The sequence below is a fragment of the Phodopus roborovskii genome, unplaced genomic scaffold (assembly GCF_943737965.1).
Source record: "Phodopus roborovskii unplaced genomic scaffold, PHOROB, whole genome shotgun sequence".
Taxonomy (NCBI): domain Eukaryota; kingdom Metazoa; phylum Chordata; class Mammalia; order Rodentia; family Cricetidae; genus Phodopus; species Phodopus roborovskii.
In genome coordinates this window covers 16622051-16642818 of record NW_026126460.1, presented here as the reverse complement: position 1 = coordinate 16642818, position 20768 = coordinate 16622051, and the positions used below count along the sequence as shown (strand labels likewise).

The 20768-nt window shown below is 37.2% G+C and overlaps 1 protein-coding gene across 1 annotated transcript in view; it reads right to left on the bottom strand.

Moving 5' to 3' along the window:
• Positions 1 to 20768, bottom strand: part of Spag16 (sperm associated antigen 16) — a 766492-nt gene that overhangs the window by 404023 nt on the left and 341701 nt on the right. The window contains exon 11 of the mRNA XM_051190419.1: positions 18233 to 18376. Coding sequence (XP_051046376.1) covers positions 18233 to 18376 — 144 coding nt within the window. The remainder of the gene's footprint in view (positions 1 to 18232; positions 18377 to 20768) is intronic.

The window sequence follows — 20768 nt, the reverse complement described above, 5'->3', positions numbered from 1 at the left end:
AAACACAGGAAAGTGTATGATTCAGGAATGAGTTCTAAGACTCAGGCATCATGACACAGATGCGGAAGCCAATTACTATCACACAGATCAGATGAGCATGAGGAAGGGCCATTTAGCTTGGGAAAGGGGAGGTCGGAAGGGGGAAGTAAACATTTTAATCAAATCCAATACACTGTTATTGATTTCTCCTTGCCAGACTTACCTTGTAGAATACTTATAATGCTTTTGACATTGAGATATTTGGCCCAAGCTATTGGATTAGTCAAGGCAAAGAGCTCAGCTACTGGCATGATCTCTTGTATTTCATTTAAATGTGATTTATTCCTTTATCCAAAAGCAGGCTCTTATTGATAAAATAAATGAAATTGAAAATCCCAAAGGGAATTTGATGCCCACTTACACAAAATAGGTTTGCAAAGTGTGACAATGTTAGATTGTGGGCTTTTTTTCCTCCTTTTATTTCTTTTGTTATTGTTGTTAAGTCAAAACTTGTCTTACTTTCCATTCTTTTATGTGCTATGCAGTTAGTTATCTTTGGTGCTACAAATCACTAAAAGCTATCATTCCACATTTCAATTGCAGGTTTTGTTACTCAAAAATTTCAGTGTCATTTATTACCCTTAAGCTGCACCTGCTTCTAGATGGAATATTTTACACAATGTCAAATCATTACAGCATTTGATAGGAAATCTACCAGGGAGATATGTATTTTCTTACTAGCTTCATCCAAGTTAGGACAATTGTCCTCAATGTCTTGGCAAACTTTGAAGCTGTCATGTCTTATATCCTGAGCAAGATTTTTGAACCAAGCTAAAATTTAACAGCAAAGTGATGTCCTAGTTAATATTTAATATTTAATAGAACTACAGTACGTATTGTTGAGTTTTATGCCAAAGACAGTAAACACATGAAGAAAATTAATTTATAGTCATAATAAACTAAACTAAAATAATTTCTAATGGATCCACATCAGATTATTTTCATTTGATATAAAAAATGACAGGAAAAAAATCAAGGCTATATATAGGTGTTGGTTCTTACATATTTGTTCTTAGCCTGGCATCTGCAGTTAGTATTCTAACAAGAGAAATCCTGAGACTCTAGTCCTGATTGTTTTACACAGAAAGTCCAGAACAGTGCAATTAAAAGTTTCAAGAATAAAGCTCATAAAAGCAAGATTTGGAGCCACCTCTTTAAGTCACTGCAGCAACACCTCTGAAACCTCTCATTACATTCGACAAAACCCTTCAGGTTGACAAGCACAGCAGACATCTTCATCCAGTAATGTTTTTCACACCTTCCTGGTGTTGGCCTTGTTATTAGCCTTCATTCACATAGCGCTCTTGTCTGCTTCTTTTTACAACCATTCTATACTGGAACACATCTTGCTTTCTGGCTTTTCCTTCAGGGACTCTAATTTCATCCTAATTCTTCTTCCCACTTTGAACATTCTACTTCATTGAGGAGTTTGTCCATTCAATGCCCCCCACAAAAAGAATGTCCACTTTAGTTACCAAATTAATTCACTTTAGAGTCATGGTATGACATTTTTATCTTTATGAAGATAAAAAGAACAAAATGAGCTGTTTAGGAATAAATCTGATGGATGACTGCATTGTTCATAAAAAGGGTAAACTTCGGCAAGTTGTTTAAAATTTCCAAATTTCATCTGTATCTAAGCTCTTAATTCCAGTTTTGTGGTTCCCACAGTCCCTGTCTCCCAAGCATATGTCTGCTTGTTCTCTTGCATAATTGTACTTGCCAGTGTTTGAACATGAGCTTTTGTGTGAAAACACACATGGCTTAGAGCCTAAGTGAAGGATGCAGAAAAGCACAGAAAACAAGACACATGGAAGACATTGAACTGTCTCTAGATGACAATGCAAGACATTGAACCACCTACATTATTTTGTATTAACCCAGTTAAATGAAGAATTCCAGGTGATATTGGAAGTTCACTACAAATAAGCCCCATATGGTCTTTACATGCAGAACCATAAGCTGCCTAAATACCATTTCTGTAATTTAAAGTTTGGGGTCTACTGTATACCATCACTGTACTAGTGCATACTTCATAGTACATACTTCATACACAAGGTTAAATTCCTCTTTGGGATTATATTTATAAATACTAAATGCCTTCCTATAACATCACAAGGCACTGAAAACTCAATACATTCAAAATGAAATTATGAAATGTCTACTCATATTTTCCTTTACATGTGTCCTTATCCTAGAATTCAAGTCTTTGAATTAAAACAAAGAATCATATGAAATTATTATTCTTTCCCAATTTTAGAGATCTTGTCATATTCAATCAGTCTCTGATACTTCTTTGTAATTTGTTTTTCCACTCCATTTCAACTGACTTCACCACAGTGCACTAGCCAGAGCAGTATGTGGCAGTAAGTAAAGCCAGCCATCAATATAAAGTGTTAACTTACCTCCAACTCAATAAGGATTGGAAGATGGAAAGCATGTCATTCAAATAATTTTCTTGGTAAATTTCATTGAAAAATTAAGGTTGAAAAAGGTTGACAGACTTTCCTCATTCATTACCTGGATTATAGTAATACAACTTTGGTAGTCTCTGCAACCTCACCTTCTTTGAATTGGTCTTGTATAAAAGTTACAACTTGCTTAAACTTTGCCATTGCTCTTTACCATCCTTAAGAAAAATTTAGTCCTCCATTTAAAAATGACAATTAAAAAATCATATGCTGTATTCAATAGGTTACTACAACTTTGCATGGCTTGCCTCGTGCTGACAATGATACCAACTAGGAGTGCTTGCTGTTGTGATACTATTTGATAATTGCAACTGATCAATTTAGACTGAGCTATACTGAGAATTTGATGTAGTCTTTTTAAGAGAGTTGAAAAAAAAAAAAAGAAAAAAAGGAAAGCACTCATAGGTCAGCTTGTAAATACAGACATGGATCTTGTGATGATTTGAATGAGTAAATGTTCCCAGTAGGCTTATCCATTTGACCACTTGATCCCCAGGGGGTGGAGCTGTTTGATAAGGTAATGAAAGTTTTAGAAGATGTAGGCTTGCTGGAGGAAGTCTGTCACTGTGTGTAGGCTTTGGATGTTTATAGCCTTGTTCCATACCCAATTTTTGCTCTGTTTGCTTCCTGTATGAGGTAGTGAAGTGTCTCTCTGTATCCTGCCCTGCTACCATGCTTTCTCTCTCATACCTTCCCCATCATTATTGACATTTTTTTTTCTAGAAATCAAAATAAACTCCTCTCTAAGCTGCTATTTATCATGGTATTTTATCACAGAAACAAAAAAGTAATTAGTGTAATCCTAAAGTATATTCACAATAAAATACATTGTAGACACAAAGTGGAAACTCCTCATCTGAGGGTGAGGTCTTCCCAGGTATAATTTCCCCTCAATCAGAACTCCTTTGGATGTAATGAAATGCCTTTCTAAGGTGCAAATTGGGAGCTTTACTATCATGTATGAGCCAACAAATTTTTCTGTGAATAGCAGTAACTTGCTAAGATTTCCTTTTAATTTAATCAGGCCATCAATCAGTAAGGTTGGGTTATACAAGTTAATATTTATTTACCACTTAGATACAGCTGAATGATTCTTGCTTTAACGGGAGGCAAAAATGTTAGTTCCTCATGACATTTAACAGTTCCTAGTGCCATTATTTTGACAGCATCTATTTGACCTGAGAAACATCCTGCCTACAGAAATATTCTTTGGGCAAAATTTGCTTACAAAAAATCCTCAAGAGTCAGAATGATCCAAAAGGTCAAATTTAATCGTCTATTAAAAAATAAATACTAGTCTTTGAGTAATAATGACATGGACCCAGATTTCTCACCTTGCCATGCACCATTTACAAGAATGACAAGGAAAACATGAGAAAAAGGAGCAACATGATCTAAGCCCAGGAAGTAGGAATGTCTATCCTCTAGCACCCAAGGTGTCAAGAAACAGCTGCAAAGAGAACAAGTGAGCTTAAAATGCATAAAGCTTAAGCTTGCAGTTTCTCCTTTTATTCAATGCAGAGGCATTAAGAAGAATATGGGCAAAGACTCTAGAAACCACCAAATCCAGGAAATTACTTTCCTTTTTTTAAATATGTAGAAAAGGCATTGTGGGCAGGCTATCTTTCTGGAAACCACAAGGAACAGAATACCCAGTGTTGATGCCCTACAGAGTTGTGTAGACAGACTAAAAGTTATTGAGCCTTAGAAGCCCTCCCTTTGGGTAAAGGACTAAAAGAAGCTGAGAGTTCATGGAACATAACATTTCCTGCTGAAATTGGCAACAGGCAATAAATGCAGAGCCAGAACACTTAGATGGATTCCAAATGAGGACCTTTTTCTTTTCCCCAAGAAATAAAACCTTCAGGATGATGCTCAAAGTCAAAAGAAGGGAGAACTCTTAAAGACACAGATAATACTTCTCTCTGAAATGGATTCATTAACCAAGAAAAAGGAAAGATTACAAAGCTGCAATGTTCTAATTTCAAAGGCTCAGGATCAGTGAACATCAAACAAACCGCTACCTACAAAATTAGAGGAATTAGTATTAGGTTGGAAAAATTCTGAGGTGGAGAAAATGTAATACAGTGAGGAAAGGGAAGCTTGTGACGATACTATCAGAGTATCAAACTGAGCTCAGAACTGGCATTGAAGCTATACAAGTCATTTATTCCTTCTCTTCTCCCTCCCTGTCTTATTCTTTTCCAAACTTGAGTTACTACAGATTATCCCCAAGGCCTTGCACATTTTAGGTAAGCACTATATCACTGAGCTATATCTTCAAACCCAATACTTTCTAAATTGCTTAAGTATACATTTTGTTAAACTGAAATGTATCAATCACACCCAGTCAAATATTTCCTACTAATTGGATGAGTACATTTTCAGTTCACCTATCCAGAGACCGTTTAGACTGGTTCTGGGACTGAGCACATGAGAACTGTGCAGCAGGTTACTGAGCAGATGACGCTAAGATGAAGAGTTAGGAGAGCTTAGGCTATCTTTAACAAAGTGCCTTATATTCCCTAGTGAAACGTCAGTGTGAAAAGAAAATATTCAACTGAAGTCTGTTGTGTATGAATTTGTGCTTTAAATATGTATGTGGGAATTTATTCTGTCACATTGAAACTAGATCTTGATGTCTGGTTGAAACAAATGGTCATTTCAATAACACCATGTGATGGTTTGAATGAAAATGGCCCCTAGTTGGTAGAACTGTTTGGGAAAGATTAGGAGGTGTGTGTTGTAATTTAAGAAAAACAGGAAGAGAAAGATTCCATGCTAAAGAGTTCAAGCTGATGGGGAATTTTATTAGGAGAAAAGGATCCTAAAAAGGGGGAAGGGGTATTTTTACAAATGTTAATTACAAATGGTGGGGGAACCTAGCTTTTAATTTCATTCCTTAGAGATGAGCAAAGAGACAAATTAGTTGAGGATGGCAAAAATAGATGATATATTTAAGAAGTCAAATACATGTTTAAGAGAAGTGTCAGAAAGATGAAGCAAAATTAGAATTGTTGGGTGGGGGAGATGATGTCTCAGTCAATAAAGTACTTGTCTTATAAGCATTGGGACTGGACACTGAGCCCAGCAGCCTGTAAGAGGCTAGGTAAAACAGAACAAAATTCTAATCCCAGTGCTGAAATGCAGGTCACTGAGGTTCACTGGCCAGCCAGTGTGACCTAATTGTTGAGGCTCTGGGCCAATGAAAAATCTTGTCTCAAAGGAGATAGACAGAAATTTTGAAGATGCTAGTCAGTGTTGTGGTTTCCATGAGTACTTAAAGAGACATGATCATGTACACATGTACACAAATATATACACACATGTATGTATATATAGGAATAAGAATAATAATCATCAAAATGTTTTAAACTACCTTGAGCTGAAGATGTAAAAATTAGAGTAAACTAGTTTATTCATACTAGAACATTTTTATTCATCAAGAATTATTGAATTAAGAAATATCATTGGTTCAGAAGTTAGGCACCCAATAATCAAAAGAAGTAAACATGCAAAAGATATTGTTAACTAATTATAGAGTTGTTTAAAAGTCTCATGTTAAAAATTCTAGTTTATAAAGATAAACAATAAAAATATATTTCAAAACTATAGTTATTGTTACACTTCATACTAAAAATGGCAAGAAGAAAAGCCAGGTGTACTCTTGCATACTTGTAATCACATAGCTTGGGAAATAGAATCAAGATCAGAAGTTCAATTTCAGCCTCAACTACATACAGTTTGAAACCAGTCCATATTAGAAACCACATTTCTGACTTAGCACTGCTCTTGGATGCTGCTGTTTGGGTTTTGTTTGTTGGTATCTTCCTAGGAATAAGTCAGTGAGGTATGCAGTCCATGCCTCATGTGGTTTTGGCAGTTCCAGCTAGGTCAGTTTAGTGGCCAGTTCACTGGAGAGCTGGTAAACTAAATGTTTTGAATCGATCATTCATCCACTCATTGAGTAATCCTTGTGCATTCTCTAATACAATGCCATCACTCTGGGGGTACACTCTTCTCTTTTGACCTTTACTTCAGCTTGTTCTATTCCTCAAGATTAGGAGGAAAATGGTGACTCCAACCTCGCAAGGCTTTCCTAGGCCTCTTTGTTCTTGTCTCTTCTATACTACAGGCATGGCAGGACATTTTATTTTTCAGACTTTCTGTCTGGGAACTGGGTTCATATCTATGGCAAGAAAATCACTCCCTGTTCTTACTCAGATGTTTCTTGAATAAATGATTCTTGAACTAGTTAAGCTTGAAGATGTAAAAGAGGGAACTCTCTAAGTGGCTGACAAACACTTGAAATATTTAACATCCTTAGCCATCAGGGAAATGTAATCAAAACTACTTTGAGATTCCATCTTGCATTGGTCATGATGTTACGATTAACAAAACACGTGACTGTTCATTCTGGTGAGGATGGGGAGTTAAGAGAATACTCCCCTCATACCGATGAAAGTACAAACTATGAAAATCAGGTTAGAAACATGGGGAACTGATCCACCTCAAGATCCTACTGTACCACTCTTGGGCATATACCCAAAGGATGTTTCGTCCTTCCAGAGATTCATGCTCACTCCCACTCACTGAGGCTCTACTCACAGTACCCAGAAATGGCAAACAACCTTGATGTCCCTCAACAGAAAAAACACAATTAAGTGTGACACATTTATGCAATGGATTAATTATTACTTAGCTGTTACAAAAGAAACAGATAAATAGATGGAACAAGAAAACATTTATCCCAAGTCAGGTATCCCAGAACCAGCAAAAACACAAATATGCTATGTGTTTGCTAATATGTGGATATTAGTTGCTAAGTCTTTGATGACCATTGAACCACAGAGTTTAGGTGTAGAGTAAGAGGCTAAAGTGAACAGTTAGATCTTGCTAGGGAATGGAAATAAAATAGTTATAAAGGATGGTGGGGGATGGTGTTAAAATAGGAGGGTCAAGTAAGGAAAAGGAGGGGAGAGGGAAACTCGAGGAACAAGGGTGCAGACAGCAAAACTTCAGGGTGATTTGGGAGTAATGAGAAAATCTAATACAGTAGATGCTCCCTAATATATTTACATATGTGAAAGTAATATAAACAAAATTGCCAAATAATGGGAAGATAGAGCCCCAAGTGACCATCTCTTGTTACCACATGAAGCTTCCAATACCAGGATTGGGTTCCAGGTCCTCCGAAAGGACAGCCAGTGCTCTTAACTGCTGAACCGTTTCTCCAGCCCCTTGACAAGTTTTTCACTTCTCACTCTGCATCTGCAGAGCAGTGTATTTTAAACATCCCTATTCTGCAGTTTGGAAATTCTGGAGGTGTTTCCTCCTATTAAGCATTTTTGACTGAAATTTATTTTCAGGGCAGAACTCATAGAAGATTTTGAATTCATTAGCTTTATGTCAATTGACATAATTGACTAACATTTGCTGTTTAGATGCTTTGACAGCATGGTTTCACAAACAAGGACTGGCCAATGTGAGTGGTAATGTATGTGTGTGTTTATAATTATTCCTAAAATTGAAAAGTACCTTCAGAAATGAGGAGACAAAATATTCACATTTCTGGCCCACCATCCTCACTTCTGTTCATCTTAATTAGAACAAAATTCAATAGTGCTTCAGTTGGCCTGCTGGGTCTCTGGGACACAAAAGATATGATTCAGACTCTGTCCTTAATGAGATTATGACATTCCTAGGAGTTTGTTACTTTCTTGCCAGGAATTGAGAGAGAGGAGAGAGAGAGAGAGAGAGAGAGAGAGAGAGAGAGAGAGAGAGAGAGAGAGAGAGAGAGATTCCAATAGACCTCCAAAGAGGGTAGTAATGCTATGTAATAATATTTCCACTGAGCCAAGGGCTGTGCATATATTCCCCATGCAGCAGCCCTGAAGACCTATTGCAGCTTATCCCCACTTGCAAGTACTAGCCAAGACTCCCCCAGATGAATGACAGACCAGGTACTTGTCATCTTTACACCAAAAATAAGTCTGATGTTAAGGCTGCATATGTCAACAACCAGATGTAGTCACATACAGAAAAAAAAAATCTTCAGAACTTTCTCTTTTATGTTGAAAATTTAGCTTTTAAAGCTAAATAACAGTAGCAGTTACAACAGACAAGGCCTTCTACCTGAAATATACTGCTAAAATGTCTTATTTGTCTTGACCATATCACCGTCTAGTGCAAAGGGAGTTTCCTTGATCCACCACAAATCTATGCCACTATTGCCACATAGTACTGAAAGCAGGGGCAGGACAATGGAGAAACACACTCTGCTTCAACTGCCAGAGCTGGGATTGGCCCTTCCCTTTAGACTTCACTCATCTTAACTCAGCCACATGACCTTCATTCAACCACAGGGGAGATGGTGGAATTACATGTCCTGTGTCTGGAGGAGGACTCACGTGTAAACACAGACAGTCTTCCATGCTTTGCACTTGCAATTCATGACACATATCAGATCCTCTTTAACTTGTAACTGCTATCAGCATTTAGATCCACTCTTCCAGAACAGATAGATCTGAAGGCTCACTCTCAAATTGAATTTCCTCCTATAATACTAATGAACTGAATATTAAACAAACAGCTAATATGTACATATAGTGTGAGTGAATAAAGTGTAATGTGTCCAAAAATTACGTAAAGCAAGAGGAACTAGTGTCAAAACGTGTGAATTTAATTTTTACAATGTTGATGTTACAGGGAAGTATTTCTCACTAGGTAGTGAGACTCTGGGAAATATTTATCAAAGCTTTACTCTCATACATTACTTTTAGGACTTGACAATGGAACTATTTAAAGAATTACATTATTGCCCTCAGTGCTAAGTTCCTTCACATAAAGGTGACAAATCTTACCAAGGACAGAAGTATAACACACACTTCTTCAAAGAATATAAAGGAGAATAGTATTATTTTTTTTTAAGCACATGGCAAAATTATCATTTCGACAATCTGAAAAGATTGTGGCAGCATCCATTCTGCAGCTGAAGACACGGTAGGCCTCCACACCTTTAGGCAGGTGACACATCAATAACTCCATAGAATTGAGAATTTGAACTCTTACTTTTATGCTTATGTCAAATAAAATGTTACCCTCATTTCCTTTGTTAAATGATATACTTATCAAGCAGCTTTCTGACTATGGTGGCAAGCACTATGTAAATACACAAGTAGGCAACTTACACAGGGACAAGTGACTATGAGGGAGGAATGACAGAGGAAGCCATTTATTTTCAGTTCATAAATAAGCTTATGAGGGCAGATGCTATGCTTAACAGGATGCTGTCAGCTCCGTTTCTGCCTCAAGCAATGGACGCAGGATAAAATGCAGTGCTGTAAAATTGTTTAAGCCACTAATCCCATTACTTTTATTTATAGAGAGTTGTGGGAACATGCGTGCTTTTTCTCATAATGAGTACTGGTCATGCAGCAGAAAAGGCAGCCCAACCACTGGACACTAGGTAAACATTCAGAACTACACTGCTGTTAACCAACAGTGTCCTGCTTAAGGTCATGAACAACCAGAAACATCACTAGCCTGTTTATACACACTTGCAGATTGATGCTGTTCTGCATTCGAGTGGCCCAGAGCTACTCTAAAAGGGACAACAATAGAGCAGGTCTGTGGATAAGGCTTGCAGGCTCTGCACCTTTTTGAATTCCTAAAATAGAAAAGACCATCCACAAAAGTAATTTTGTCAGTTTGAAAAGATTCTAAAACTTATCCTAAACCTAAAGAAAATAAGACATAGAGCCCTTTCTGTGTGTAAAATTTTCAAATGATGAACTTTGCATAATTTTAAAAACATATATACTTAAGACTTATGAACAGTTGCATAGCATACATTTTTTTACAGCAATTGTAATCACTTTCTTCAGCTTATAATTAGTGAAGTTGAAACATAATCTCACTGCCTAAGCCTTCCCAATAGCTTCCATAAGGGCATTTCAATGGATCCTTCTTAGCATTAGGTTGAGGTACCAGATCCATGGCTACTGCTGAGTTAAATTCTCAAGAGTCCAATTAAGAAATAACAAGTTTAAGTAGCCAATCCTTACAGACTGAGGGGATAACAATCGTGTATATTGGTAGAGCATTTGACTTCCAAAATCAACTTACAAAGGAGGTGTTGTCATATCAGGTTATAGGCAAGAATACCAGTATGGTGAGCAGCTGCTGAGTCTAGGACTCTAACATGTGTACCTGAAGTGTTGACTCTGAGTGGCTTTGAAGCATAACATCTGTCTCCCAGTGGAGTGAGGTTACATTCCCACCTTCTGGAGTCATCCATTTTGCTCTTTCAATGGCGCAGAGACAGCTCAGTGCACGTTCCCCTCATCTTCCCATTCATCCATCATTTCCAGCAACTGATGAATCACTTTCCAGGGCCAATTCATCAGTCTTCCGAGTAAATGCAAAGGGTTTTTTCCCTTATCAATGCATGATCCCCATCTAGTGGTAACTATGTGGTAACAACGGGATAATCTCTAATGAGTTACTGATGGCTTTTACCCCCCAAATTTTCAGACACAAATCCCACTAAAGAACTTACATTCATACAGAACCAATTAAGTGTAAGAAATTTATGCCAAAGATAAGCTGTGGGAATTATTCTATTTTGACTTGATAAAGATTCAGGACAGGAAATTATTCTATGAAAAATTTAACATGCCTTCAATTCGTATAAAACCTGCATAACTGTCTAATATTTATAGATAAGAGGCTGGTGGGAGTGGGGAAGGAGGCAAACATAAGAACCTGAGTGTAAACTCCAAAGGCCCCAGGTAAAAACTGGGACACTGTCATGGGTACCTATATTGCCTGGAGTTGGGGAGGGTAGAAGGGGGAAAGGATAGGTAGATATCAGGACTCCAGGAAAACACCATGAAGCTTCAAGCTCAGTCTTAAGAGAACAAGGTGGAGAACACAAAGCAATCAAGGAGAGTACACAACATCTTCCTATTTCCTCTCTATGCATGCAAATAACTATATACACTATCGCACACATGCACACACACACACACACACACGCACGCATGCACACACACACAAAGAAAAAATCCGTAGCTAAAATTGTCACAGTTTTCGTGCCTTCAGTTGTGCTTGTGTTACAAAGTGCCAGAAATAGTTATTTAATAAAACTATTAAGAAAATGTAGCCAGCATCTATTGATGAGTAAGTTGTTCAACCAGATGTCTGCTTTAAATTTAAGTAATGTCTATGATTTTATCCATCTGACTTTATGCTGCCCACTTCAGACTAACTCCTATAGTCCCTCATTTTTTTTTGGATTCAGAGAAGTTGATCATTATTTCTGACTGTTTCAATGCATGTCTGTTGTCATTTCAATCCCAGGCTGAGAAGAATTGTGCAAACCTATGTAGTTTGGAAGTTCTAACTAAGTACTTGGTTGTATGTAATCATTTAAAGTGTGCTTCTATATCTACTATCTATTAACAGATAATAAAAGGTCTTTAAAGTTGCCTCGTCTGTATTTCCTAAGCTTTTTCAATCACAAATATTCTCATTGTACACTATACGTATTCTTACAAACATGCAACTCAATTCAATTTCCTAGCACTGCTGTAATTCAAACGTACCAGGAAAATTGTGCCCACTGTAGCAATACTGTTATTATAGTGTAGCTAACCACTTCATCACTGGATTTGAGGCTTGCTCTACAGGAAGAGATTCCTTGATTGGTGTTGTAGTCCTGGTACAAAGCCTGTGGATGATATCTTTCCTAAGGCCCCATATGGTCTAGAGTAGAACCTGCTATTGTGACTTTGATAAATGATCATGCTGTCAAACTGTCTTCTGAATGCTTATGTTTATATTCATAAGCCTGGGCTGCTCTCAGCCTTGGTCAGAGAAGCTTCACTTTGCAATGGACAACAGTTAATGGAAATAAAAATAACTGGCCAAATCACCAAGGGAAAAAAACCAAGTGTGGAGCTGTAAGTGGGATTTCCATATTAACAACCCCCCCATACCCTTCCCAACCATCTCATGGAGCAGTGAAAGCCATTACAGAGGAGGTGAAATAACACAGAGTTGGAGGATGGTAGGATGTTGGCTTCTGGAAATACCATGGCTCTCACAAGCATGGACTCCCAGAAGCTGGTCTTACCTGCACTCAGCACACACAAGATCAAGCCAAACAAAGTCCCAACATAGATGGGGCACATGAACTCCAGGCCCCACTCATTACTGGGGAAATATTAGCAGTTGGTAGCTGAGGGGGAGAAAGCCTTTCTTTATTGAATATATGACAATTGGTAGGATTCCCATGCTTGTGCCCATGTACAAACAGGCAAAACTAATTGCACTTAGTTAAGATAAAAGACTTGAAATTAGAATTCTGCATGGTTTCAGGGATATGAGGGTAGGGGGCAGATCTGCTTATATTTAATTATATACACATATAAAATTCTCAACAATACAGAAAATATTTTAAAGATACAGGACGTAGGTTGTTTTGAGAGTTGTTTTGTACTACCCTGACTGCTTTCATTTTTATCTGTTTTTGTTGTTTGCATGACAGATGCACTCTTCCTTAAAAGGATGGTAAGCCTTTCATTGGCAACGTGAATGACAAATTGTCTCAACTTTCTCATTTGTCTGTCTTCTGAGTTGGCTTGTGATAGTGTTACTGCCATGATGGTTTGTTTTCTTCAGGAAAACCAGTCCTATGAGATCTTAACAAGATGGTTTCTTAAACACCACCTGTATAATGACACCAGTTGACATGCTAACATGGAAGAGGGAAATAAAAGTCCCATGCCTAGATGAAGAGCTACAGTCAATCAATGGCTGCTCAGGGAGGGGGAAATCTCTTTTCTCTGCTAGCAAAATCCCTGATAAGTTATTCAATACAAAGGGGTCAATCCAAAATACATACATTCTTGAAGATAACACACACATACTTAACAATAATAAAGAAAAGGGGGTCATGAATTCAGAGGGAGGACAGGGGTAGAAGGAGGAGTTGGAGGTTAGAAGGGGAATGGGAATGATGTAAATACAGTACTCATGTATGAAATTATAAAGAATTTAAATAAATCATAAGTGACCTAAAGCTTTCTGTGTGCTCAATTAATGATGTAGAACAATCTACTATATACTCTTGACTATATTTAATATTCCTCTATTTTCTGTGTAATTTCAATTACTCCACAGCCTGTATCCCTCTCAAAGCTTTGATATTTGATTTCAATGACTGAATTTTTTCATTATTAAGTCCTGCTTGTAAGATTTTCTCTTTGCTATTTTTTTTTTACTACGTTATCTGAGACTTCAAAAGACATTGAATTTCTTTTATTACCTTAACCCTTCTTTGTCCATTGCTAACATTGTGATAACTGTTACACTGTTTATGTATTTGAGATGTTTGCTGTCAAAAGCGGAACAGGAAACAGAGACCAACTTCAGACTGCCAGGTGTACTACTGTCATATCAAGTAGGATTGACCTCTAATTTCTTTTTTAAAATTTTTTACTTTTCTATATGTATGTTTGAGTGTGCCTGTGTGTTTATATGCCATATATATCTGTTCCTGTAGAGGTCAGAAGAAGTCATTGAATCACCTAAAGCTATAATTACAGGCAGTTATGAGCCACCTAATATAGATGCTGGGAAACAAACTTGGGGCCTCTGGAAGACCAGCACGGATTCTTAACTTGCTGACCCATCTTTCCAGCTCAGGGCCTGAAATGTTTTTAGTTTAGTCAGTGTACCTGAAGAAAAGTAGCTCTTGCAACAGCTCGTACTTGTCCAATAGAACTCAAATATAAGACCCTATTTCTGAAGATACCACACACTTCGGTAATGGGACATAGTTCTCAAGTTGGTACTGACAAAAAAGCTTCCTCTTTATTGGTAACTACGAAGTTTGTTGAAGGGAAAAATCTTTAGCAATATTACCCATCTGTGAACATTGTAAACTAATATAACAACCAGTGTAGCAAGATATGCCCCCATATACAACAGTGGCACAAATGTTATGTGGTGACCAACAATTTTCTGATTGGGTTTAAGGACCACTCCACAAAGAATGTGTATATTGGTACTGTAAATCTGGCCGAGAACACATATTTGGAAACTCAGAGGTCCAATGGGTAAACATGCTACCAATTTTCTACTAAACGGACACCATATCAAAATGCTCTTTAAATAAATATTTTATACAATAAATTAGTATATAAATTAGACTTCATTAGATAAGTTTCCTTGTGCAGACAATAGTGGTTAAAACAGAAATTCACAACTGATCAAAATCCAGAAAGTATTAGATTGTTCAGTCACAAATGGAACAATTTTATCACATTCCCCATCCCCAACGCTCAGGCAGTATCATGTAAAACAGAATAAAATGATTATAAAAACCAGAGATCAGAAAGTACCAGAGTGATATAGTGTCTTCTGGATGTGACAAGGCAGCTGCTCTCATGAACCCACACTATCTAAGGTTGTGTGCACAAGATCTGCAGATAATTAAAGACAGACAACATTCTAGCATAGAAGTAGGAGGGAATCTTGTGACTCCACCATAACTGAGGAGATGTTGGCAGTTGATGGCTGCTGTGGAAGAGTCAGTTTTCTTTAAGGTTATGGCCTCTAGGAGGGTAATCACTCTCCAGGGAACAGTCCCACACTTAAGATACAGAGACCTACAAGACTGACCCCAACTAACAATTTGAGCAACATGGAAAGGCTACCATAAATACCCTTCCCTGATAATGAGATTGATGACTAACTTATCTACCATCATTGAGCCTTCATGTAGGAGCTGATGGAAACAAAAGCAGACACACACAGCTAAAAACTGGAATCCAGATGCAGAGATGGAGGACAAGACCAGGCTGCAGAAACCCACAGAGACAGCTGACCTGAACAAGGGGGAACTAATGGGCCTCCAGACTGATATCTAGGAATCCAGCATTGGACCAACTCAGACCCCCCTGAACATTGGTCTCAATTAGAAGGCCTAGGCAGTCTAAGGGACCTCTGACAATGGAACCAGGATATATTCCTGATACACAAAAGGATTTTGGGAGCCCATTCCCCATGGAGGGATACTCATACTCCCTTAACCTAGAGGCAGGAGGGAGGGCCTAGTCCCTACTCCAAATGACTTGACAGATTTTGTTGATCCCTCCTGGAAGGCATCATTCTCCCTGTAGAGTGGGAGTGGATGAGATGGGAGGGTGGTTCGGGGGGCATGAGAGGGAGGGAGAGAGGGAAGGAGGGAAGGAGAGAGAGGGAACTGGGATCAATATGTAAAACAAAAATAAGAAATAAATATAAAAATAAATAAATAAATTCCATGGGGGGAAGAAAAATAAATAAATAAAAAGATTATAAGGATAGGAAAGACTAGACTCTGAAGGGTTAATTTTAAAAGAGACAACAAGAAGCTGAAATTGGGAAGGATTGGTGAGGTAGAGATGTGTCCAGGAGAAGTTAAGGGTAAGAATAGTGTTGGATATCAAAAAAATATATTCTATGAAAATTTTGAATCAGTAAAAATAGTCTTTTTTTCCAATTCCAGTGGCTTTAGTGGTGAATATGTTTTAGAAAAAATATCTACCCTGTAAATACAATATTTTTAAAGTAGCTCTGAAGCTGGCTTAGAACATATCCAACTAAATGTTATAGAAGCCACCAAAAGAGAATACAAACTGACAAGAAAATTTACATTTCTATACGACTAGAACAGCAAATGAGTCAATAATAATGCATCCTATCTTCATCCATGTTCTTGTCTATTGAACAAAATTCAATCATAGTTTGCACTGAGGAAGACCATGATTACATTTCCCACCTTTGGTTGATTCCATTGGATTAAGTTAGATTAAAATATTGTGGTTAAAACAATTTTTGAAAAGTTTGACATTTTTCAGTTGAAATTTGATTGATCATGTCCTACATGTATATAACAACTTTCAGTCATTTTTGCCTCACTGTATCTCCCACCAAAATCTTTCTTGTTCCCAAAAAGTCAAGTTTTAAAATTTAGATGAAAATACGAAAATAGTATCTTCAACAGAAAATTGTTTTTGTAGACTAACTTAAGCAGGTAAAGTGAAAAATCAAATGTCACAAATTTAAATTATTTAAATTTTAGAAATCATGACTCTACAGTTTTATACAGAAACATTTTATATGAATACAGTTTCCAGTGATGATCTACAAATATTAAGTATTACAAAGTGATTGAGGTCTGAACTACAAACTCTTTCAAAATTTATCTCTACCCCAAGAACATTTTTAAAAATAGTTTTTGGTTGTTGTTTTTTTTTTTTTTTTTTCTTTTAACAATCATCTGTCTTCAAGTATACCAGACGAACATTTGCCATTAAAACCTCTCACTTCACGATGCATTTCCCTCACTGTTTTCATCTCATGCACTGCAGAAAAACACCGCAGCACTATTCACAGCCCTCTTGCCATAAGAAAGAACTGAATGTAAATTTCTATTAAAAGTGAATAATGATGTATCAAACCTCATTTTCATTTCAGTGATTGACTGGGGAAACAGAAAGCTCTATTAAAAGGACTGTTGCTGGTCAAGCACTAATGAGAAAACATCTGAGTCACTGGCTGTCATGGCAACAGGGCATTATCAAAATCTGATCAGTATGCCTAGGAGCCATTGAAGTGATGCGATGCGCTTCTAATTGTGTTGTCTCTACTTACAAGATGGGCTCTGTGCTTCTCTGGGGTGAGAGGGTGGCACGGCTGTGTTGATCAGATGACAGATGTATTACATGTTCGTAAATTAAGTTCAAGTATACAGTAGTGAGGATAAATTAAACCCTGAGAAGTTTTGAAACATTCCGAAAGTGAAAACAACAACAACAACAAACAAAAAAACCTACCTCAGTCTTGTCATTGTCTTTTCAGATTTCTGAAAAACTTGTTTATTTTTCCAATCTAATTACAGAAATGGTTAATGCAAAAGGAACTTAGTGAAAACATGAAAATGATTCAATAAGGAATCTTCCTAAGAAATTCCAAATGGAATAGCTTAGAAATGACCCCCCAAACCAAAAGTGATTAGGCCGGAGTAGAAAGAGTACTTAAAAACTCTTAAAAATAACATGACTAGCAGAAGTAGTCATCCTTGCTGACAGAAGTTGATAATAAGGAGGCATAGGCAGACTTTTGTGCCATCTGTGTGCTTAATTGCACTCTCTCCCTGACTCATCTGGATACACAATGGTTAGTGAATTCTGAATTGTGTTCAGATCTGTTCGTTCTCTTTAATATCTTGAATGTTATTGGATTTTAACAGAAATTGATCATGGCCTTCTGGTCGTTTTAGATAGATAACCTAATTCCAAAAGGAAAACCTGCAGATTAACAGAGACACAGTAAACACTGGCATGCATTATTGACTAGAATCCCATGTGCCCTCTCAGAGCGGGAGCACATAGGCAGCCTTAATAATGCTTGTCCTGGAAGGCTTGTTACTCTTGCTAATTGTGTCAGCATGAAGACTGTGCTCCACATGTATCAATATTAAAGGCAACAATTCTATAATTAATACAATGAAAGCCAAAGGCACATTTACCTACATCATTCTGCATTGTGAGGAGGTGGTAAAATTTCAGAGAATATAAACAGCTGTTCTTTATAAGCTATAGAGTGTGGCAACAAATCAGTCACTTTCCCTAAAGGGATCAGGCTATATAGGAATTGTGTGTACTGACCTAGGATGGAAGCAGCAGTCTGACAGCCAGTCAGTGTGTCCAGATCCAGTAAGAAGCACATTGCCCTTTGGGAGACCCACCATCTTCCAGAGGCGATCCTCACTACAGGAAACCAGAATGTCTTTGCTGGGATGCATGACGATACTGCATAGGGAGAGAGAAAGGGCATTATGGATGGATGAAGGCAAGCAGTTTAACAGTGTGAATAAAGAAACATCAATGATTGCCCACTTTAGCAGGACAGGCTCATAGAGTCTTTACTCAGAAGTCTCCAAAACAGACTCTATATCCCAGCTATAATTCTAATAGCTTTTTCATTGTTACCAATCTAATCATCTCATTGGATCTCAGATTCCTCATGTACAAAATGAAGTACTTGATTTGGGTGATCATGCATATATAATTCTGGGTTTAAAGCAATAGCTAGCTTTTGGGGTGGTGGGGGGAAGAGAAATGCACCAATGATATTTTTGTGTTAGGATACTTGGACCAATAAAAAATTTATTATCAAAAAAAATCATTTTTACACCACATTTTCACACCTGTCTTCAAGCAGGTATTATCTTAGAAAAAGTTAATGAATCATAAATGTGTAATTATGGTTTTTTTAAATAAATACTATTGAAAAGTTAACCCAGTAGCCCACTAACGTCACAGGAAAAAGGAGCTCAACTCTGCTAGCATGCTACTTAAGCTAGCCTCAGTTAATGCATAGTACACAAATTATGGTAATGAGTTCAAAATGTATAAAGCAATTCCCACTTTATAAAGGCCTAGAGGGAAATGAAAAGAAGATTATAAAATTAACGATTAACACATTGAACACTATTATCTGAACTGGACCCAATCACTGTGACTATTAAATATGGGAACTAAATTATTATAAAATTGTGTCTACCAAGTTAATGACTGATATTTTGATTGTGGCAATGCTTTATAGAGAGTCCCATCTATGCCTTATGACTCAATGGATGCAGATGAGCCTCAAGTACCTAGTAAAATACCAACTTCAACAAAATGTAACAAATACAATGAAATGCAAAATTTATGCTTGGTCATTTCTGTCCCAATGTATAACATGCCTACTTACCTAGACAGTAAAATGAAACAAAATATAATTAAGAAATAACACTGTACAGTCATTTCTCTAGTCTATGAATAGCCTTGTCATTTTGTTCTGGAATAGGAACTTAAGGGAATCAATTCTTGGTAAAATTATGTGTCGGATCTATTACTCCAGGTCTTTCATGATAAAAATTATGTTCTCATTATCTATCCCTTACATTAATACTGTTAATCCTATAGATCATGAACAGAAGTAGGGTGGTGTCAGAGTTCACCAACATTTTGCATTCACCATGGCGGAAACTCTAGTTCTAGTGAAATTGGTTTACTTGCTTTTTTCAGTACTGCTCAAAATAAAGACAATGGAAGGAAAATTATTCATATTACAGTTCAGCACAATGTTGGTTTTGACTTTCACAGAAGGCCAATTCATGAAAGAAATTTATTACAGCTCAAACAGCTAAAGGATGCATTTATGGAACTTAATTAGAAGAAAAATATGATGAGAGGTAAAAATGTCAGATTGAAACGAATTCTATATTCAAATACACACTAGAAGGCACAGCAAATCCTTGGAGTTACAGAGTATGATGTATGCTGGCTCACAGCTTCCCTGGCAGAAACTGGCACACTTGACTAGATGATAAATGACCCTCTTTAAGTGAAGATAACTAAAATCATTGATGTCTTTACAAACTTTGAGAGATAAGTTTCCAAAATGACTTTTGTGAGCGGAGCTATTTATAGAAGACAGAGGGCAAGATATAAACAGAAACTCAATAAAAGAAAATCAGCTTAGAAATGTCCTCTCTGGCTCTTCTTCCATAATGATGCTTTCTGTGTCACATGGTAACAAATTCTGCTATCCCATGTCTGTTTGTGGCATGCACATGTGTGCGTGCGTGCGCGAGCATGCGCGTGTGTACATGTTCACTTGCTGACACATGCATAGTAGTCTCCACTTATCTGCAAGGGACACAGTTCAAGTCACTCTCCCCAAAGAACATCAAAAACCACCTATAGCACCGAACTCTATCCCTGCCACTGTTTTCACTTTCCTATATACATTTAATTGTGATAAAGCTAAATTTAGAAATTAGGTGCAGTAAGTGATTACAGCAATAACGAGTGATGAGATAGAAATAGGTAACACATTTTCTGCTCGTGTCATCCACTCACAAATGACTGTCCTTTCTATCTCCACTCAGCACTTTCCATGCACTATGACCACAACTTTTGAAGCCCAACATCTGACAGCTTAACTGGCACAGACCTATTTTTCTCCACAATTTTACAGACAGATATGCTCTTGCCCTGAATTTTGGCAACTTCTTCTTATTTAGTTTTAGCAATTTTGGTCTTCTCTTAGTAAGCCAAGAATGTTCCTTCTTCCACCTAACACAGGTATTTCATGGTGTTTCTGGGGCTACTGTAAAGTTTTTTAAAATGCTATTTAATCACAAGCACTTTG